Here is a 22385-nt window from a genome sequence, read left to right on the forward strand (position 1 = left end):
TAGAATATGATGTCATGTTTTCTTATGGTATACAACAATACATAAAGATTATCCTTATCTATGCATGAGAAATATCTTGACAATGTATTTCTGCCATATACATCTATAGATACAGATATATATGTATATCCCGCGGGATTATAGAAGATAAATGTGAAACTCCATCCTAGATAGATGGTTATATTGGATAAAATGTCTCTTCTAGCCCTGCAGGGTAACATGTATTTATAGCCTTTTCTCAGGGTGGTAACAACAAAAATAATGTATCTAGAAGAGAGCATATATATTTCTTCAGGAAAGTGATAAAGGGGATGAGAAAAAATGCTTAGAGGGCACATGGCGTCCATCCAGCCAAACAAAGAAAGGAGAGCCGCACTATGTGCCGAGCGTTAATCCCACCACTGTGTGATGGATGCAATAGAAGACGGAGAGTGATAAAGAGAGTAAACTAATTACAATGCATTCACGTCAGCGCAGTTAGGTAGGACGCCGAAGGAAGACGCTAATGAGAAGGGGAAAATGAGACCAGCAGAGACCAAACAAAATCATTACACTTAATGGAGATTTACGAGAAAACACAATTTAAAAAATGATCTGATGTGAGGAACATTGTTCTTAATTACCCATCAGAGCAACACAGCGACAATACTAATCATATTAGCCCGGCGCAATCCGCTTCACAGCAATATCTGCCGGGAGGTTCAGAGGCAAAAAAACCCTCAAGATTCGCAGGAATAAAAACACATTGGAAATCTCACACGTCTGCTGTGTTTTGCCGTTGATTGTTTGCCGATAGGATTGGCCCCATTTATAATCTACCTTTACATGACGCTTCTCCGGAGCAGATACATTACACATTCAAGAAATGGGCCTAATCAATGTTCTGCCGAGTCTCTCTCAGATGGAAAAGATTAAACACAGATCCATATGTTATTGCATCAAAAGGGTTAACCCTTTCACTACCGGCTAATCCATTAAAGTGATACTATCACCCCAACCTTACTTTATGTGTGGTTCTCTTTGCACCAGAGGTGTAAGTACCACCATAGCAGACATAGCGGCTGCTAAGGGGCCCACCACATCAGGGGGCCCCCGAGCCGTCATCATTTGCAGCACCCGGTGGCTGAGTAGGTCTCTTTAACTGCAAGCTCTCCTGACGAGCACTTGCAGTTAAAGGTTATGACTAGGGATGGTCCGAACCTGCCGAGGTTCGGGTTCGTACGAACCCGAACTCTCGGCAATGATTCCCGCTGTCTTCCACCTCTGTGGAGAGGGTGGATACAGCAGGAGGACCGCCTAGAAAACTGGGATACAGCCATAGACATAGGCTGTATCCCAGTTTTCCAGGCGGTCCTCCCGCTGTATCCACCCGCTGCACGGAGCTGCCAGACAGCGGGAATCTGATGCCGAGCATTCGGGTTCATACGAACCCGAACCTCGGAAGGTTCGGACCATCCTTAGTTATGACTACACTTGACGGATTTGTAGTCAGTTGGGAGGGGCCCAAATAAAAGTTTGCTATGGGGCCCAGCCATTTTTAGTTACGCCCCTGCTCCGCACCATCCACAAGCTTAGATGCTGCACATTCCATATATACCTGTATAACACTTGGCTTTGTCTTCTTTAAAATAGCTCCATTTCACTGGTCGAGTGTGTCACCTAGCTGGGGCTTCATGGCAGTTGGGCCCGCCTAGTTGACACTGTCCACCAATGAAATAAAGTGATTTTAGAACAGAAAGAAGACACAGACAAGTGTTATACAGGTATATATGGAATGTGCAGCATCTAAGCTTATGGATGGTGAGAAGAACTACACAGAGAGAAAGGGGGGCGGGTGACAATATCACTTTAAAGGAGCGGTCCGGCAAAAATGAAAAACCCTGTGCAGGCAGGGGATGGGGGGGGAACATAATAAAGAAAGCATACTTACCTGTCCCTGTGCCTCTGCAGCACCATATTACCACCCCCAGACCCAAAACAACCTCCTGCAGCATCACAACTGGGCTTATGGATTTCCCGTTTAGCCAGTTAGTGACTGGAGCGGGACACTATTGCGGTCACTAAGTGGCTGAGTGGTCAATCTAACAGTCGTGATGTACCAGGGAGCCGAGGGAAAATTATTTTTGGCTGAATCAGAGAGCCGGTGATGTAGTGCTGCAGGGGCACAGGGACAGGTAAGTATACTTTTTTTTATTATGCAGTAATATAAGAACTTTACCAGCACTACAAACAGGGCATACTACAAGTCCCAGCCACACCCCTCAGGACACTGTGAACAGACCTGTTGCATGTACATACAGGCTCTTGTATAACTTCGGGTTGTGCTCAGCATAAATCAGTTCATCTAATCAAAGTGTATACAGGTAACAGATGCGGCACTCACCCATGGTAGTTGAAAACAGAGCTTTATTCCATGCTTGGGTCATGGAGTGGAGGCTTTTGGTTGGGCATGGACCGTTTCACGCACCAGGCAATGTTCACTTTGTCAAGGCCCTGAAGAACCTAGAGGGCCTTGATGAAGGACACACTGCCTGGTGAGTGAAACAGTCTGTCACCCATGTGTGAGTGCTGCATCTGTTACCTGCATACCCTTTCTTTATTATGTTCCCCTCACTTTTTGCCTACACAGGATTTTTTTATTTTCACTGGACTCCTAATTAAGCTAGGTTCACACTAAGTTAAAATTACAATCAGTAGGACCGCCCACTTGACTACTTAGAACAGAATTATTTACATCTATAAAACATTTAACTGAATCCTTTCCAATAAAAAAAACTGTATATCAACCTCTTTAGCTTCTTCTGCCCCATAAAAAAACTGCCCACAGTTTTGACCACATTTTCAATATGACGGATTCTCGTTAATAGAATTGTCTTCATCTGACTATGGTAATGAGTAAATGAGTAAAGAGCTCTACCAATGTAAGGTTTTCTTACATGAGCCATTCTGGACACAGGTAGTACCTGTAATCTACCACTAATTGCCAAGAGGCACTGCTCTAAGCTGCTATTCCAGGTGCCACCAAGCAATCATTACCATCGTCAACTGGAATGGCCCATGTAAGAGCACCCTAAACCTTGATCGCTCAATGGTGACCATGGTGGTCACTTAACATTATCTATACAATGAGTACAACAGCCATAATGTTGTATCCATGCATTTTACCAACACTGTATATAGGCTGCAATCAATTGGAAATCCCAAGAGGAAAGACAGGTGGTGCTCAAGCCGTATACACACAGAACAGTCAATCATAAGGCAAGTAGAAAAATAGCGGCACTCACCTGTATATGCTATTTCTTTTCTGCGCTTCTGCTGACCATACCAAAAACGCAATGTGATCGCAAACCAGCTGCCACCATTGACCCAGCTGGCACCTGTTAGTTGATGTTCACACATTTTTTGTGATAGAGTTTCACACAAATAAAGAAGTCCATGAAAAGCATATAAGGGTGAGTGCCGCTGTTTTTCCACTTGCTACATGATTTTATTTTTGGCTATGCTAAAACAACATCATTCCACAACATGTAAATAGTATACAAATGCACTTACCCTTCCAACTTCCACCAGCTTGGTAATCATCACTATACTCGAGCAGTGTTCTTGCCAAACCATTCGCCAGAAGTCATAGATCATGTCCTGCTTTGGACCTGTAGGGTATCAGATATTTAACCAAAAATTCATACATTACCAGATATTTTGATTAGATCTTACCTTTACTTTCTGTAAAGCCTAATGCCAGATAAATCCCTAAAATTCAAGTTTAAAGGTAGTCAAGGAGAATCTTACACCCCCTCAAAAGTCATGTTCAGATGTCTCGGTAGCAGGCACTGCCAATGTTTATATCAACAGTCCTTGTATGAATGGGTTAGTTTGTAACACATAAAATACAAAGTAAATTGCTTTTAATGACTAACACAAGAGCAGCTCTGTAGTCAGGTAAATAAGTTATGACCCTTCTGATCCTCTGTATTGGGAGTGAAGGAGAAGACTAATTACTGCTAAGTACTTCGCACAAAGATCTTAAAATGGGCAATTTCAGATTCCTGAACCTTTATAAGACCAAGTATGGAGTTAAATGTGAACGGAAAGCTGAATTTGCACTTAATGGAGGGAACTTACTAAAGGCCTATATTTTATATGCTGGTCTTAAAGGGGTATTCCGCTCACATTAAACTTTCTTTCAATATGCGGCTGCCCTCAGGGAGAACACAACAAACAGCCTATTCTTACCTATGTCATCTTTGGTCCCGGATGAATGATCCCACCTTTACTTCCAAGATAAACTCCTCTTACGGGTGACAGCCGACTCAGCCAATCACTGACCTTGGTGCTGTCCCATCTCAGTCAGTGATTGACTGTGCAGGCTGTCACCCTCAGACGGGTCCTGCTCAGAAGTTGAGGCTGGACCGTTCACCTAAGACCCAAAGATGACGTAGAACAACAACTTTTTCTTACTTGATGGCCATAATATCATATTTTCCTTCCAATCTTAAAGGGGTTATCCAGCGCTACAAAAACATGGACACTTTTCCCCCTACTGTTGTCTCCAGTTCAGGTGTGGTTTGCAATTAAGCTCCATTTACTTCAATGGAACTGAGCTTCAAAACCCCACCCAAACTGGAGACAACAGTAAGGGGGAAAGTGGCCATGTTTTTGTAGCGCTGGATAACCCCTTTAAAGGGAATGTCATCAGTATATTACCTATTGGTATTTTTTTTTCACATCCTTTTGTATGTTAAATATATTTTTTGAGAATTTGTTGGGGGTGTTTTTTTTTCCCCTCAAATTTTCCATTATGCCTGTCTATCCCTCTATACCTATATTATAAAATAATGCATAAAGCACATCACTAAATGCTGTTAAAACAGCTTAGACAAGATGGCAGCCCCTAATAATAATGCACTACAAATCAAATTTTAAAAAATTAAAGCAGGAAATAGAAACAGATTAGCAAAAAAAAGAAAATGTCTCACTATCTGGCTCAAATGAGTAAAAAAAGCTATTATAGGCAATACATTCTCTTTAAAGGGGTATTCCACTTAAAAACAACTTTTGATATGTTGCTGCCCATGGTGAGAGTAACAATTTATTCCATACTTGTTATTACCTACCTATTCAGTCTCCTTCTCCCAATTCTGAGATGCTGCCTTTTGCTGAAAACACAACAATATATGTGTGAGCTTTTCCCTCCTCCCCCCTGCCTTCTGAGACAGCTGATGTAAACAAGTCCCTGACTGGCTTTATCTGCAACATTGTAGCTTCTTTGTAATGCTGGGAGGGTAATCAGAGTGAGTTAATCAGCAACTTGACCTCAGAATAACCCACCCAGCATTACAAAGAAGCTACAATGTTGCAGATAAAGCCAGTCAGCTGTCGCAGAAGGGAGGGGGGAGGAAGGAGAGACACGAGAGAAAAGCTTACACACAGATTTTTGTGTCTTCAGCAGAAAGCAGCAGCTCAGAACTGGGGAAGAAGACTGAATAGATAATAACAAGTATAGAAGGAACTGTTAGTCTCACCATGGGCAGCAACATATCAAAAGTTATGTTTGAGTGGAATACCCCTTTAAGTGACATAGAGGTCGTGCTAAGCTGTATCATACATGCCTCTTCCCCACCCATTCCTGTCTGGTATGACTGATGTGCAGAGCTTGGCTTCCAGCACTGAGTCTTGTCACTGAGTCATGCTGGGCAGGGAGGGGTGGGGGAGCAAGGATACATGCATGCTGCAGCTCAGCAAGGCTTCTTTTACATTTGCACTTGGTTTCTTCCTTTAGATTTCTGCACAAGTTTAGGTCTGCAACCAGGCGAGGCAGAATATCCGTCAGGATAAAAACATTCACCTCCGGCACTGCGTTTTCTCATTTTTATTGTTGTCATACAATTGTTGTAAATCAGTATTTTACATGTAAGTTCTACCTGGAGCAAGGTTATCTATTATTCATGAAGGCCGAGTACTGCCTCTCACCACTGTCCCTGTAATGGTTTCTATTTAGACATTTGACACAAGTTTTGTACACACTTGAATTTCTAAGCTCAAAAGAAAATCACTGACAATCTCATAGCTCAAGGTTGAGATTCTTGAGTCGATAAATATGACCGATAAAAATGTATCACATATCAAATGTATAATGTATCACAGTTCTTTTAGGTTATTAATAAATGTTCACAAGGTCTATGCAACCAGCAAGACGTCTCATGATTATAAAAAAAAAAATTGCACAATAGCATCAAAGCGCTGCATCAAATATAGTACAATATAGGACCAATCATCACAGGTACACTTAAAACAATAAATAGTGGAGAAAGTATACTTACCACTGCAGCCTTCTATCTGTTTTCACTATCACTGCTCAGCCAATCAGCGGTTGAGGCGGGACACCACTGCAGCTGTTGACTGGCTGAGCGGCAATAGTGAAGACAGAAGGCTGGAGTGGTAAGTATACTTTCCCCGAACACCACCACCATCAACAGAGCAGAGTCTGCATGCATTATGAGAAGAGTGTTAGTACGCTCTATTGAGTATATTATTTGCTCACGTATTAGACTACTTAAAAGTACTCCATACTACATGCTTGGGTGCTCCTGTACAAAAAGCTTGTTAAAAGGCAGCTGGGCATTATACATTTCCACTGCCTTAAAGATACCTGCCCCGATCTGACCATCTGGATCAGTGGTGAGATCATCTGCTAATCCAGAAGATCAGGTCTCCATGGGCATGGAGACGCAATCAGGCGATGATGCATTATGGTCTAACTGTGTTTTCATATTCATGGAGACCCAACCTTCTGGATTAGCAAAGGATCCTGCTGCTGATCTGGAAGTGCCAGTCGTGACATGGTACATTTCAACGGGGGCGGGGACAATGGAGAAGGTATACTTACCACTCCGGAGCCGCTGATCGGCTGAGACGCAATAGTATTGACTGGAGCTGTAAGTATACTTTCCCCACTCCCCAACAACAGAGCACAATGCCGGAACTTTTAGATTAACCAGGTGCTCTGCCGAGTAGGGGGCAACTTAAATACTCAAGTTTTTAATTGTTTTTATTGGGGCTCGTCACTCAAGTCGAGCTCTTGAATATTTTGGTGCTCGCCCATTTCTATTGCACAACTATTCAATTTATTTTTATGGCAACTGACTGGCTCCACATGGGGGCACATTATAGTATTAGAGAAAAAGCTCAGATTTTATAGTACTAGGTGGGGGGGTCTCTTATGATTTACGATTTCTATCCTGCATTTGGAAATGTTGTTTTGCAAACCCCAAACATCGGAAAAAAAATTGGCACCAGCTGTCCGAACATTCGTAATAAACAGAATACATAAAACAAAAGTCCATCCTTCATTTTTTTTATTTTTTATCTTTCAATAAATGACAGAGTGAATGAGATCAAGTGATATAGTGCTGTGGTTAGTGACCCACTCACCTTGTGTGGCAATGAAGTGATTCGATCTGTGATAACCCTATGAGGAAAAAAGAAAAAAGAATGTAACCGTATTGCTGGCTCTATCCTAGATCTAACGTTCTTATCATGCAGTTTGACAAGCACTGTAATCCACAAAGAGGAGAAGGGACACAGGATTAGGGAAGACAGACAAATGATGTGTGCATCAATTAAATCCTTAAACCGTCAACCTTTAAAGGACATAAACACATTCCAAAAACAAGACTGAAGAAAAGAATGGAAGAAATTATGAGAAGCATTGCCGAGAGAAATCTTCCCAAGAAGAGCTCCTTGTGTTTGAAGGCAACTTCTTATAGGAAACTAAATTTAAAGGTATGGAGTAAGTAGGTGATCGGGAACCTACTTGAAGGTCTATTAGTCTGTAATCTTAGCCAGATTAGCAGCCTTCAGCAAGAACATGTATTTACATGGAAAGATGACTACATATGGTGTACAGAGTAAGATCAGAAGGAAAGGGGGAAATCGGGATGGAAGAAGGGGTAAGGATAATGATGCATGAGGAACAAAATATACAGCGGGCCATAAGAAAGGAATAAGACAGGGTAAAAAGACAGAGGTTGAGGAAGGTAGGCTGAGAAGTTCCGAGATTTTTTGGGAAGCGGCCTATAATTAAATCATATCGGAATGGAGACATTTCTGGAAAGAGAAGATGCTAATTGGCAAATCAAAGAATTTTTTATTCTCTACGTTTTATCCCAGGGCAATAGAGCGCCTGGTAATGGGACATGGAGAATAGGATCACAAGCTTGATACTCACTTCTCTGTTTATCCGGATCTACCGGTGATCCCAAAAGACAGAAAGACAGTGAAAAGGGACACAGATGTCGAGGAGGAAAAAGTGGAAAGAAAAAAAAAAAAACGGAACAAAGGAATAATTGAAGGGATGAAAAAAAAAAATTGGCACGATTGGAAGGGGGAGCGGAGATAAACATAAATAGTTCAATGAGAATAGGCATAGAAAATCGGAAAGATTGACCGGGAGAACAAAAAGAAGTTACAGGTGGGTGACATATATATCCGTATGAGACCAATAATGTAAGAGATTGGGTAGGATGAAGGAAGAAAATGCAGAAGATAGAGAAAAGGCAGCAGAGAAAAGAAAGGATAAAGATGTATTAGCAGAAACAAAAAGACAGGCAGAACAGTACTACTAAGAATGTATTGGGGTTTTCCCACTAGAGGCATTAATGGCATAGGGATTGGATGTACCAAAAATATCCAACAAGTCAGGTGCCTAATAACTGGCCTGTCATTCATTATTATGGGGTGGGAACAGATACCAGATGCCAAGTGATCAGATATATCCAATCATAATGACATAAATGTCTATAGTGGGAAAACCCAATGACCTCTTTACAATACAGTAAATAGAAGCCAGGAAGGCCATGTGTCAAGGCCGGGGAAATGCCCGATGGAGCTGACATTCCAGAAGGTTAAGTCCTCTTTTGCCCAAAAATGTCAAGCATAAACAATGTAAGGCGTTTTCTCCCCATATACTGTTACGTGCAGAATGCCTTATGTTGTAAGCTAAGCCAGTAACCATGAAGTCACATAGGTTTCCCCACAATGTGTCATTTGTTTACCTGACCTTACAATGTGCGTTATCTCAGCTGTTAGGAGCAGACCAGACTTCCTGGCTCTGCATTGTATAAAAGCATTGGCCACTATATATATATATGTTATTTGCTCCACTCAGGGCAACTATGACGCTCCGCTCCCACTTGGTCCTGATTTCTTGAATGAAGCCAGACGGCTCCTCCATTCATCCATTGCTGCCTGTGGACGAACACGTGGCAATAAGTGTAGGCCACCTGCTCCAATACAGGCAGTCATGTATGGACCGAGAAGCTGTACTGGCTTTGTTCAGAGATCGGGACCAAGCGGAGGTGGAGCGTCATAGCTACCATGAGTGGGGATGCTGAAAAGCTCACAATATGAGATAGCACTAGTCATTTGATTTGCAATGTCAGGAGAAGTAAGATTACGCACTAGGGCAGCCAAAAAAAAAAACATGTATACAGCAGCATCCAACTTCTCCAGACACCAGAAATCAAATGCCGAGCGTTCGAGTTCGGAGAAATTGTCGAGTCCAGTTTCCTCAAATCTACTCACTGCTTTTCACGTCTTTTCTAAAAATAAACAAATATGTCCAAAATGAAACAGATCAAATCGCGTCCTTTTTTAGCGAACACAAAAACGTGGACCACAACAGGTGCACAACTCAGGGCAAATCTGCAGCCAGAAGACAATTCAATAACATTAGGGAACATACTGAAGGCCCTTAACATGTGACTATGATGTCACCACAGGTCCTGTATAGTCTGCACTATGGCACTATGGAGGAGGAAGACTAAGGGCTTTTTCCACATTCCGTATTGTATGGTGCTACTGATGGGGAAGCCCTGTAGTGGAGTGTTTCCCTGCCTAGCATCATGTATCAATATCATGCCGGGAGCGGGGAAACTGTTTGACTCACTGCGGCACTGTAATTAATCAGCCGCAGGGCTCTGTCACAACAGTGCATCTTGTATAGTAGTAAGTATAATGGGGTCACTCAGCTTTCCTGGCATCTTGTATACTGAAGGTCACTGAGATTTCCCAGCATCCTGTATAATGGAGGTCACCCAGCTTTTCTAGCATCTTGTATAGTGGAGATCACTCATCTTTCTCAGCATCTTGTATAATGGAGGTCACCCAGCTTTTCTAGCATCTTGTATAGTAGTAAGTATAATCGGGTCACACAACTTTCCCAGCATCTTGTAGTCAGTATGCGGGTCACCCAGCTTTTCCAACATCCTACACTCAGTATAATGGATCTCACTCAGCTTTCCGAGCTTCTTGTACTCTGTAAAATGGATGTCAACCCAGCTTTTGCGACCAAATAATAATTATTAGGGCCAGTGGTAGGGGGCCAAGGTTGGGTAGACAGCCTGGGGCCCAGGGTATATTTAATGCACCACTGGGGGTAGGGGCAGGGGGAACAGGGTGACCAGTCTGAGGTGGGGACAGGAGGATACAGGGTCATCAGTCTGGGGAGGGGCAGAAGGATACACGGTGATCAGTCTGGGGTGGGGGCAGGAGGATACAGGGTAACCAGTCTAGGGTGGGGGCAGGGGGATACAGGGTGATAAGTCTAGGGTGAGGGTAGGGATACAGGAAAGCAGGGTCATAAGAGCAGTACGTGTGTGTGAGAGTGTGTGTGTGTGTGTGTGTGTGTAGGGCTGCTATAACCAGAGGGCAAAAGGTGCACGGTGTTAAAGCCCCCCCGCCCATCTTGCCCATCCATGGCGCCCTCTGCAGCCCCCCCCCCCCCCCCCGCCCGCTGCTGCTCTGTACATTGTAACTATGAGTGCTCGTAACAAGCGCTCATAGTTACCTTCAGCAGCAGCAGCACTGACAGAGAGAGAGCAATTGGCTCCCTCCCTGTCAGTCACTCTTGTGGTCGCACTACCTGCGGTCACAAGAGGCCGCACTCTCCCTCTGGTGTCAGCGCCCAGCGTCACTCCAGCACCGGCGCCAGGATAAGGGGGTGCGCCCTCTTGTGACCACTGCAGCGCGTGGACCCAGGTGAGAAGAAGTTTTTTTTTTATGTTATATGGGAGGGGGAGCACACGGAGGGGGGGGTGCTATATACTTCTGGGGGAGCACACAGGGGAGCTATATACTATTGGGGGGATGCAAAGGGGGGCTATATACTATTGTGGGGTGCACAGGGGGGCTATATACTTCTGGGGGAGCACACAAGGGAGCTATATACTATTGGGGGGACGCACAGGGGGGCTATATACTATTGGGGGGCGCACAGGGGGGCTATATACTAATGGGAAAGCGCACAGGGGGCTATATACTTCTGGGGGAGCGCACAGGGGGCTATAAACCTTTGGGGGAGCGCACAGGGGGGCTATATACTACTGGGTGAGCACAGGGGGGCTAAATACTATTGGGGGAGTGCACAGGGGGCTATATACTTCTGGGGGAGCGCACATGGGGCTATATACTATTAGGAGGGCTATATATTATTGGGGGGTGCACAGGGGGGCTATATACTACTGGGGGAGCGCACAGGGAGGCTAAATACTACTGGGGGAGCACAGGGGGCTATATACTATTGGGGGATGCACAGGGGGGCTATATACTTCTGAGGGAGCGCACAGGGGGGCAATATACTATTAGGGGGGCTATATATTATTGGGGGAGCGCACAGGGGGGCTATATACTACTGGGGAGCACACAGGGAGCTATATACTTCTGGGGAGTGCACAGGGGGGCTATATACTACTGGGGAGAGCACATGGGGGGCTATATACTACTGGGGGGAGCACATGGGGGGTCTATATACTACTGGGGGAGCGCACAGGAGAGCTGGGGGAGCACACGAGGGTCTATATACCACGGGGACACCTTAAAATTATGGAGGCACAGAGAGGTGTAACTACTATATAGGGGTACAGAGGGGGTAACTACTATATAGGGGTACAAGGGACCTAACTACTGGATGTGTTGGAGCCTAAAATATTTGTCTGGCAGATTCTGGAGAGACGATTCACAGCCTGGAGAAGACTTCAAGGTGGCCCATGCTAGATGGAGAGAAAAAGAAAAGGTGACAGACTCTGATCGGAGAAGACGCCCCCTGTGAGTCACTGGATGTAACTGCTCTCTGTCATAGGGTCTGTAGTGATAGGGGTCATAGTGTGGCGGTATTATTGGTGATATCTTACTGTTTTGTTCAGTGCAGTTTTCATGTAATATGTAATCACTGTATGGTGGAAATAGTAATATAAGGTAACTACCGTATGTATTGGGGCTCTTAATACAGTGTGGGGTCACTTTCAGTACATTATACTGTGTGTGTGGAGCTCCGATTCTGATAACGCGTGTGGCCCATTAATGTGTTAAAAGGGCCCTGTGTGTGTGTGTGTGTGTGTGTGTGTGTGTGTGTGTATGTGAGGAAGGAAGATGTTTTGGTGCAATTTGGATCTGAATTAATTTTGAGGTCCAGGCCTCTATTTAGGGGTCTGGTTGAGGTCTGGAATAATGTTGTGAATTGAATTGGGAGGGAAGGGGGTAGTACATTCTTTATAATTTAACCCCTTGATGACCCCCATCTCCAGTCTTGTGCCATAGAATCACATTACACTAGGGCTCAAGCTGGAGATGGATCAGGAAGCTTCGCCTCATAATTCACAGGTAAGCAGAGACAATGGCTCCTCAACAGGTACAAAGAGCAGGGAGCAGAGACAATGGCTCCTCCACAGGTACAGAGACAATGGCACCTCCACAGGTACAGACAGCAGGGAGCGGAGACAATGGAGCCTCCACAGACAAAGACAGCAGGGAGCGGAGACAATGTCCCCTCCACAGGTACACACAGCAGGGAGCGCCGGAGCGGAGACAATGTCCCCTCCACAGGTACAGACAGCAGGAAGCGGAGACAATGGCCCCTCCACAGGTACGGACAGCAGAGAGCGGGGACAATGTCCCCTTCACAGGTACAGAAAGCAGGGAGTGGAGACAATGTTCCCTCCTCAGGTACAGACAGCAAGGAGCGGAGACAATGGAGCCTCCACATATACAGACAGCAGGGAATGGAAACAATGGCACCTCCACAGATACAGACAGCAGGGAGAGAAGACAAAGGCCCCTCCACAGGTACAGACAGCCGGGAGCGGAGACAATGGCACCTCCACAAGTACAGACAGCAGGGAGCGGAGACAATGGTGCCTCCACAGGTACAGACAGCAGGGATTGGAGACAATAGCCCCTCCACAGGTACAGACAGTAGGGCGGGGAGACAATGGCTCCTCCACAGGTACAGACAGCAGGGAGCGGAGACAATGGCTCCTCCACAGGTACGGAAAGCAGGGAGCGGAGACAATGACCCCTCCACAGGTACAGACAGCAGGGAGTAGAGACAATGGCGCCTCCACAGGTACAGACAGCAGGGAGCAGAGACAATGGCGCCTCCACAGGTACAGACAGCAGGGAGCAGAGACAATGGCGTCTCCACAGGTACAGGCAGCAGGGAGCAGAGACAATGTCCCCTCCACAGGTACAGACAGCAGGGAGCAGAGACAATGTTCCCCTTACAGGTACAGACAGCAGGGAGCAGAGACAATGGCACCTCCACAGGTACAGACAGCAGGGAGTGGAGACAATGGCACCTCCACAGGTACAGACAGCAGGGAGCGGAGACAATAGAGCCTCCACAGGTACAAACAGCAGGGAGTGGAGACAATGAAGCCTCGACAAGTACAGCAGGGAGCGGAGACAATGGCCCCTCCACAGGTACAGACAGCAGGGAGCGGAGACAATGTCCCCTCCACAGGTACAGAAAGCAGGGAGTGGAGACAATGTTCCCTCCTCAGGTACAGACAGCAAGGAGCGGAGACAATGGAGCCTCCACATATACAGACAGCAGGGAATGGAAACAATGGCACCTCCACAGATACAGACAGCAGGGAGAGAAGACAAAGGCCCCTCCACAGGTACAGACAGCCGGGAGCGGAGACAATGGCGCCTCCACAGGTACAGACAGCAGGGATTGGAGACAATGGCACCTCCACAAGTACAGACAGCAGAGAGCGGAGACAATGGCGCCTCCACAGGTACAGACAGCAGGGATTGGAGACAATGGCCCCTCCACAGGTACAGACAGTAGGGCGGGGAGACAATGGCTCCTCCACAGGTACAGACAGCAGGGAGCGGAGACAATAGCTCCTCCACAGGTACAGACAGCAGGGAGCGGAGACAATGGCTCCTCCACAGGTACAGACAGCAGGGAGCGGAGACAAGGACCCCTCCACAGGTACAGACAGCAGGGAGCAGAGACAATGTTCCCCTTACAGGTACAGACAGCAGGGAGCAGAGACAATGGCACCTCCACAGGTACAGACAGCAGGGAGCGGAGACAATGGCACCTCCACAGGTACAGACAGCAGGGAGCGGAGACAATAGAGCCTGCACAGGTACAGACAGCAGGGAGTGGAGACAATGGAGCCTCCACAGGTACAGCAGGGAGCGGAGACAATAGCCCCTCCACAGGTACAGACAGCAGGGAGCGGAGACAATGTCCCCTCTACAGGTACAGACAGCAGGGAGTGGAGACAATGTCTCCTCTACAGGTACAGACAGCAGGGAACGTAGACAATGTCCCCTCCACAAGTACAGACAGCAGGAAGCGGAGACAATGGTGCCTCCACTGGTACAGACAGCAGGAAGCACAGACAATGTCCCCTCCACAGGTACAGACAGCAGGGCGCAGAGACAATGGCACCTCCACAGGTACAGACAGCAGGGAGCGGAGACAATAACCCCTCCACAGGTACAGACAGCAGGGAGCGCCGGAGCGGAGACAATGTCCCCTCCACAGGTAAAGACAGCAGGGAGCGGAGACAATGCCCCCTCCACAGGTACAGACAGCAGGGAGCGGGGACAATGGCCCCTCCACAGGTACGGACAGCAGAGAGCGGGGACAATGTCCCCTCTTCAGGTACGGACAGCAGAGAGCGGGGACAATGGCCCCTCCACAGGTACAGACTGCAGGGAGTGGAGACAATGTTCCCCTTACAGGTACAGACAGCAGGGAGCAGAGACAATGGCACCTCTACAGTTACAGACAGCAGGGAGCGGAGACAATGCCACCCCCACAGGTACAGACAGCAGGGAGCGGAGACAATAGAGCCTGCATAGGTACAGACAGCAGGGAGTGGAGACAATGGAGCCTCCACAGGTACAGCAGGGAGCGGAGACAATAGCCCCTCCACAGGTACAGACAGCAGGGAGCGGAGACAATGTCCCCTCTACAGGTACAGACAGCAGGGAGTGGAGACAATGTCTCCTCTACAGGTACAGACAGCAGGGAACGTAGACAATGTCCCCTCCACAAGTACAGACAGCAGGAAGCGGAGACAATGGTGCCTCCACTGGTACAGACAGCAGGAAGCGCAGACAATGTCTCCTCCACAGGTACAGACAGCAGGGCGCAGAGACAATGGCACCTCCACAGGTACAGACAGCAGGGAGCGGAGACAATAACCCCTCCACAGGTACAGACAGCAGGGAGCGCCGGAGCGGAGACAATGTCCCCTCCACAGGTAAAGACAGCAGGGAGCGGAGACAATGCCCCCTCCACAGGTACAGACAGCAGGGAGCGGGGACAATGGCCCCTCCACAGGTACGGACAGCAGAGAGCGGGGACAATGTCCCCTCTTCAGGTACGGACAGCAGAGAGCGGGGACAATGGCCCCTCCACATATACAGACAGCAGGGAATGGAAACAATGGCACCTCAACAGATACAGACAGCAGGGAGCGGAGACAATGGCAACTCCACAAGTACAGACAGCAGGGAGCGGAGACAATGGCACCTCCACAGGTACAGACAGCAGGGATTGGAGACAATGGCACCTCCACAAGTACAGACAGCAGGGAGCGGAGACAATGGCTCCTCCACAGGTACAGACAGCAGGGATTGGAGACAATGGCCCCTCCACAGGTACAGACAGTAGGGCGCGGAGACAATGGCTCCTCCACAGGTACAGACAGCAGGGAGCGGAGACAATGGCTCCTCCACAGGTACAGACAGCAGGGAGCGGAGACAATGACCCCTCCACAGGTACAGACAGCAGAGGGTAGAGACAATGGCGCCTCCACAGGTACAAACAGTAGGGCGCGGAGACAATGGCTCCTCCACAGTTACAGACAGCAGGGAGCAGAGACAATGACCCCTCCACAGGTACAGACAGCCAAGAGCGGAGACAATGGCACCTCCACAAGTACAGACAGCAGGGAGCGGAGACAATGGCTCCTCCACAGGTACAGACAGCAGGGATGGGAGACAATGGCCCCTCAACAGGTACAGACAGCAGGGAGTAGAGACAATGGCGCCTCCACAGGTACAGACAGCAGGGAGCAGAGACAATGGCGCCTCCACAGGTACAGGCAGCAGGGAGCGGACAATGTCCCCTCCACAGGTACAGACAGCAGGGAGCAGAGACAATGGAGCCTCCACAGGCACAGACAGCAGGGAGCGGAGACAATGGAGCCTCCACAGGTACAGACAGCAGGGCGCAGAGACAGTGGCACCTCCACAGGTACAGACAGCAGGGAGCGGAGACAATGTCCCCTTCACAGGTACAGACAGCAGGGAGCGGAGACAATGGTGCCTCCACTGGTACAGACAGCAGGAAGCGCAGACAATGTCCCCTCCACAGGTACAGACAGCAGGGCGGAGAGACAATGGCACCTCCACAGGTACAGACAGCATGAAGCGGAGACAATAACCCCTCCACAGGTACAGACAGCAGGGAGCGGAGACAATGTCCCCTCCACAGGTACAGACAGCAGGGAGCGCCGGAGCGGAGACAATGTCCCCTCCACAGGTACAGACAGCAGGGAGCGGAGACAATGTCCCCTCCACAGGTACGGACAGCAGAGAGCGGGGACAATGTCCCCTCTTCAGGTACGGACAGCAGAGAGCGGGGACAATGGCCCCTCCACAGGTACAGACAGCAGGGAGTGGAGACAATGTCCCCTCTTCAGGTACAGACAGCAGGGAGCGGAGACAATGGAGCCTCCACATATACAGACCGCAGGGAATGGAAACAATGGCACCTCAACAGATACAGACAGCAGGGAGCAGAGACAATGGCACCTCCACAGGTACAGACAGCAGGGAGCGGAGACAATGGCGCCTCCACAGGTACAGACAGCAGGGATTGGAGACAATGGCACCTCCACAAGTACAGACAGCAGGGAGTGGAGACAATGGCGCCTCCACAGGTACAGACAGCAGGGATTGGAGACAATGGCCCCTCCACAGGTACAGACAGCAGGGTGCGGAGACAATGGCTCCTCCACAGGTACAGACAGCAGGGAGCAGAGACAATGACCCCTCCACAGGTACAGACAGCAGGGAGTAGAGACAATGGCGCCTCCACAGGTACAGACAGCAGGGAGCGGAGACAATGGTGTCTCCACAGGTACAGACAGCAGGGAGCGGAGACAATGTCCCCTCCACAGGTACAGACAGCAGGGAGCAGAGACAATGGCATCTCCACAGGTACAAACAGCAGGGAGCGGAGACAATGTCCCCTCCACAGGTACAGACAGCAGGGAGTGGAAACAATGGCACCTCCACAGGTACAGACAGCAGGAAGCGCAGACAATGTCCCCTCCACAGGTACAGACAGCAGGGAGTGGAGACAATGTCCCCTCCACAGGTACAGACAGCAGGGAGCAGAGACAATGGCGCCTCCACAGGTACAGACAGCACGGAACGGAGACAATGTCCCCTCCACAGGTACAAACAGCAGAGAGCGGAGACAATGGCGCCTCCACAGGTACAGACAGCAGGAAGCGCAGACAATGTCCCCTCCACAGGTACAGACAGCAGGGAGCGGAAACAATGGCGCCTCCACAGGTACAGACAGCAGTGAACAGAGACAACGGCGCCTCCACAGGTACAGACAGCAGGAAGCGGAGACAATGGCGCCTCCACAGGTACAGACAACAGGGGGCGGAGACAGTGGCACCTCCACAGGTACAGACAGCAGGGAGCAGAGTTAATGGCACCTCCACAGGTACAGACAGCAGGGAGCGGAGACAATGGCACTTCTGTTAAGGTATTTAAGCACCAAATTTAACATGGAAGTAATTTAGAGAATGAAAAGTGAGCACAGAGATGGCTGATAATAATTTTTCATAAAACTTTACAGGAACATGGTAAATATGAGATTATCTGTCCTGTACTATGAACACCACACTATTACTGCCATGGTTACGGTGGGGTGGTTGGGGGCCCAAGCTTGGTGAACAGTCCGGGCCATGAGTCCTATGCCTGAGAACATTAAGCACTTGGAGCACATCTAGCAGTGCAAAAAAGAAAAAACTTTTACTGCAGATCAGGCTCCTGGAGGTAGCAGGTTCACTATCTTAACTCAGGATTACTCAGCCCAGCATGAGCCTACACAGCAGGGAAGGGACCCAGCAGTCTGAGGTGACGAGACTGCTGGGAAAAGTAGTTTCTGTGAATCTTTGCAAATCATAGCATAATGGGGATCGGAGAGATGCGATTTCACACTCACACAGCTATGGGGCATATGTAAAATTGAAGGGGAATGGGGGAACAACTGCAAATATATATATTTTTTTTGTAATTTGCTTCTATTTAAATATCTTGTGTCTTCCAGTTGCTGTACGTCTTACAGGAAGTGGTGTATTCTTTCCAGTCTGACACAATGCTTTCTGTGGGGATTTGCTACTGCTCTGGACAGTTTCTGACATGGACATAGGTGGCAGCAGAGAGCACTGTGTCAGAATAAAAAGAATACACCACTTCCTGCAGGACATACAGCAGCTGATAAGTACTGTAACACTATAAATTATTTTTAAATAGAAGTAAATTACAAATCTATATAAATTTCTGGTACCAGCTGATTTGAAATTTATGGCCAGAGTTCCCCTTTAAGGACGTGGCATGCTACCCAGTTTTCAGAACACACATGGGAACAATCGCCAGGTCCCAGGGTGTTTCTATAGTAATGTAAGCCTATTCGGTCATGGGCATTGATCAGGGTTTTTTCCATCTCAGCTGTTTCGGTGGAGGGAGGTGCAGCTGGATATTACAGTTGTTCTCCCGCTGGTAATCACCTTGATGTAATCGTTCCTGAAAAGCCCCTAATGCTTTATTCCCTGAACTACCCAACGCTCTCGTCATACATCGAAGACAATGGTTAACATTCCGCTGCAAGGAACAATCAATGTGTATCTGTCACATTTACATTTGATAACTGATAACCAACCATCACTTTCCCAGCTTGTCAATTCAAGCACAATGGAACAGTTGGGAGTCACCAGTTATGGAGAAGGGAACCTGCTGTCAGATTTCAAAGGATGCAACAAAACAGAAATATAAACTATAAAAATAAAACCTATATAATATACTATACTGCAGAAAATGCAGGAAAAAAAATGGTATTAGGCTTAACATTTCATTTACTACTATACTGAAAATTTTTAGGGCAAATATGTATTTTTGTGAAGATATCTAACAGCAATTAAATACATTAAAGGGGTAGTCCAGCAGTTTTTTTTTCTTTCAAATCACCTTGTTTCAGAAAGGTATGTTAATTTGTGAATTACTTCTATCAAAAAATCTCCAGTCCTCCAGTACTTATCAGCTGCTGTAAGTCCTGCAGCAAGCTGTGTATTCTTTCCAGACTGACACAGTGCTCTCTGCTGCCACCTCTGTCCATGTCAGGAACTGTATAGAGCAGCAGCAAATCCTCTTAAAAAACCTCTCCTGCTTTCCAGGCTGGAAATAATACCATGGACATGCAGCAGCTGATAAGTACTGTAAGATTTGAGTATGTTACAAGAGCTGCTCCTGTCACTTAACACTTAAATGAATAAATGTCTGGCTGCCGCACGATTGCAGCAGCCCATGATTAAGGGTGTGGGCCCGGCTGCTGCTAGCAGCCAGTCCTCACCCGCTATTAACGAGCTCAGCTCCTGAACCCGCTTCATAGTGCATATCCTGCTGCGTTAAAGCCCAGCCTGCGGGGGCATACATGTACGCCCGCCGTCATTACAGGGTTAAAGGAAAGAGTTATATTTGCCCCATGTTAGTCCTTTCTCACAGCGGCTATACCCATAGGGTGTTTCAGTCACTACAGAGTAGCTTTAAAGTGGTTGTTCACCCCCAAAAATATTTTCAATTGAATTCACTGGTTAACTTACTTAAAAAAAAAAAATCTCAAGTCTTTCAGTACTTATCAGCTGCTGTATGTCCTACAGGAAGTGGTATTTTTTTCAGTCTGGAGACCAGGAGAGGTTTTCTTTGGAGATTTGCTGCTGCTCTGGAAAGTTCCTGACATGGACAGAGGTGGCAGCAGAGAGCGCTGTGTCAGACTAAAAAGAATACACCACTTCCTGCAGGACATACAGGAGATGAAAACTACTGGAAGACATGGGATTTTTTAATAGAAGTAAATTACAAATCTCTGGCGTTTTCTGGCACTAGTTGATTTAAAAGAAAAAAATTTGAGTGAATAATCCCTTTAAATCACTATGAACAGTGAACTCTTGCTATGGAATAGAAGTAAAGCTTACAATGCCGCATGTTAAGAAGTCAGGTCACAGATATACAAAGTCATTTACTCACAAAACACCGGGACTGAAATCAGAATCTCCGGCGAGCGGAACGGCTTATTTTATAAACCGTGCTCTTAACTACCGAGCCAACTCATTAGCTGGAATCTTCCATGGCACACATTGGAGAGGAGAGAGTTATTATTACGTACAATTAACGCTCATTCCATTTCGTACACAACACATTCCACTTTTGGCTTTTTTGGGGATTGTTATATGTGCTGCCATTTTGGCTTCGAGGCAGGTACATAAAAAAAATCTTTGAGCTGCATTACATCTGCGCTCAGGGTACAGGATCCAAAGTGTCAGAAATAATATAAAATAAACTCTCAATTAAACATCCTGGCAGACAAGGGGAACAAAGCAGCTGCAGCTATTGTATATTGGCAAACAACAACAATGCTCATTATACTGGGGAAGGGTCATAAAGAGACACAGTGCCCTTTGGCCCCTAAGGCCTACAAGCATAAAGAGTTATTGGACGTGGCTACTTTTTCTTTTTTTTATTTTACAGTAAGCACATAGGGAGCCTGCAGTAACCAATGAAACAATGGACTATTAAAAAGGTAGTCCAGTGAAAATCTTGTTTTTTCTTTCAAATCAACTGGTGTCAAAAAGTAATATAGATTTGTAATTTACTTCTATATAAAAATCTCCAGTCTTCCAGTACTTATCAGCTGCTATATGTCCTGCAGGAAGAGATGTTTTCTTTTCAGTCTGACACAGTGCTTTCTGCTGCCCCCTCTGTCCATGTCATGAACTGTCCAGAGCAGGAGAGGTTTTCTATGGAGATTTGCTGCTGCTCTGGACAGTTCCTGTCATGGACAGAGGTGGCAGCAGAGAGCACTGTGTCAGACTGGAAAGAATACACCACATACAGCAGCTGACAAGTATGGGAAGACTGGAGATTTTTAAATAGAAGTAAATTACAAATCTGTATAACTTTCTAAAACCGGTTAATTTGAAAGAAAAATATTATTGCTGGATAACCCTTTTAAGGGTAGCTTAAAGGGAACCTGTCACCCCCCGTACCGGGGTGACAGGCTCCCGACCCCCCGTTAGAGACCCCTATACTTACCTCATCCCGCCGGGTCCCGCTTCTGGATCCGGTCGGGTCCCGGAGATCTCAGCCGCTGCAGCCCGGCGCGCGCGCTGAGAGATGAGTCCAACACCCATAGAGAATGACAGGAGAGTCCAGCGCTCCGTCATTCTCTATGAGCGTTGGACTCATCTGTCAGCGCGCGCGCCGGGCTGCAGCGGCTGAGATCTCCGGGACCCGACCGAATCCAGAAGCGGGACCCGGCGGGATGAGGTAAGTATAGGGGTCTCTAACGGGGGGTCGGGAGCCTGTCACCCCGGCACGGGGGGTGACAGGTTCCCTTTAACAAGGGTAGCTTAATCTGGCACTGATTGGCTGATGGGGAGAGAGGGTAGCCGGGAGCGTCACACACAGCCGTGGTGCCGAGCAGGTAATGTATGCTCGGGGCCGGGGCTGGGGGGGTTAAAGGGGTCGAGGCTGCGGGTGGGCGGCCGGCAGCGGGGGGGGTTAAAGAGGCCGGGTCCCATACACGCAGCAGATCCGCTGCGTGTATGGGACCCATTCAGCACACTACAAGATCCACAGTGGATTTCGCTGCAAACTCGCAGCGTGAAATCCGCTGCGGATCCGGTACGTGTGAAGCTACCCTAAGGGTATATTCACACTGAGTAAATGTGGCGGAATCCCACCTGCCTCAGTGTGCCATAGCCTGTCTATGAGAGGGCTCA

At 47.5% G+C, this 22385-nt stretch overlaps 1 protein-coding gene across 5 annotated transcripts in view; it reads right to left on the reverse strand.

Annotated features, from left to right (window-relative positions):
• Window positions 1-22385, reverse strand: part of PTPRU (protein tyrosine phosphatase receptor type U) — a 111565-nt gene that overhangs the window by 17343 nt on the left and 71837 nt on the right. For all 5 annotated transcript variants that reach the window (XM_069971572.1, XM_069971570.1, XM_069971569.1 and 2 more), the window contains 2 exons: window positions 7432-7468; window positions 3553-3650 (listed from right to left, as the gene is read on the reverse strand). In XM_069971572.1, the coding sequence (XP_069827673.1) occupies window positions 3553-3650; window positions 7432-7468 (135 nt within the window). The remainder of the gene's footprint in view (window positions 1-3552; window positions 3651-7431; window positions 7469-22385) is intronic.

The sequence above is a fragment of the Dendropsophus ebraccatus genome, chromosome 5, assembly GCF_027789765.1.
Source record: "Dendropsophus ebraccatus isolate aDenEbr1 chromosome 5, aDenEbr1.pat, whole genome shotgun sequence".
Taxonomy (NCBI): Eukaryota; Metazoa; Chordata; class Amphibia; order Anura; family Hylidae; genus Dendropsophus; species Dendropsophus ebraccatus.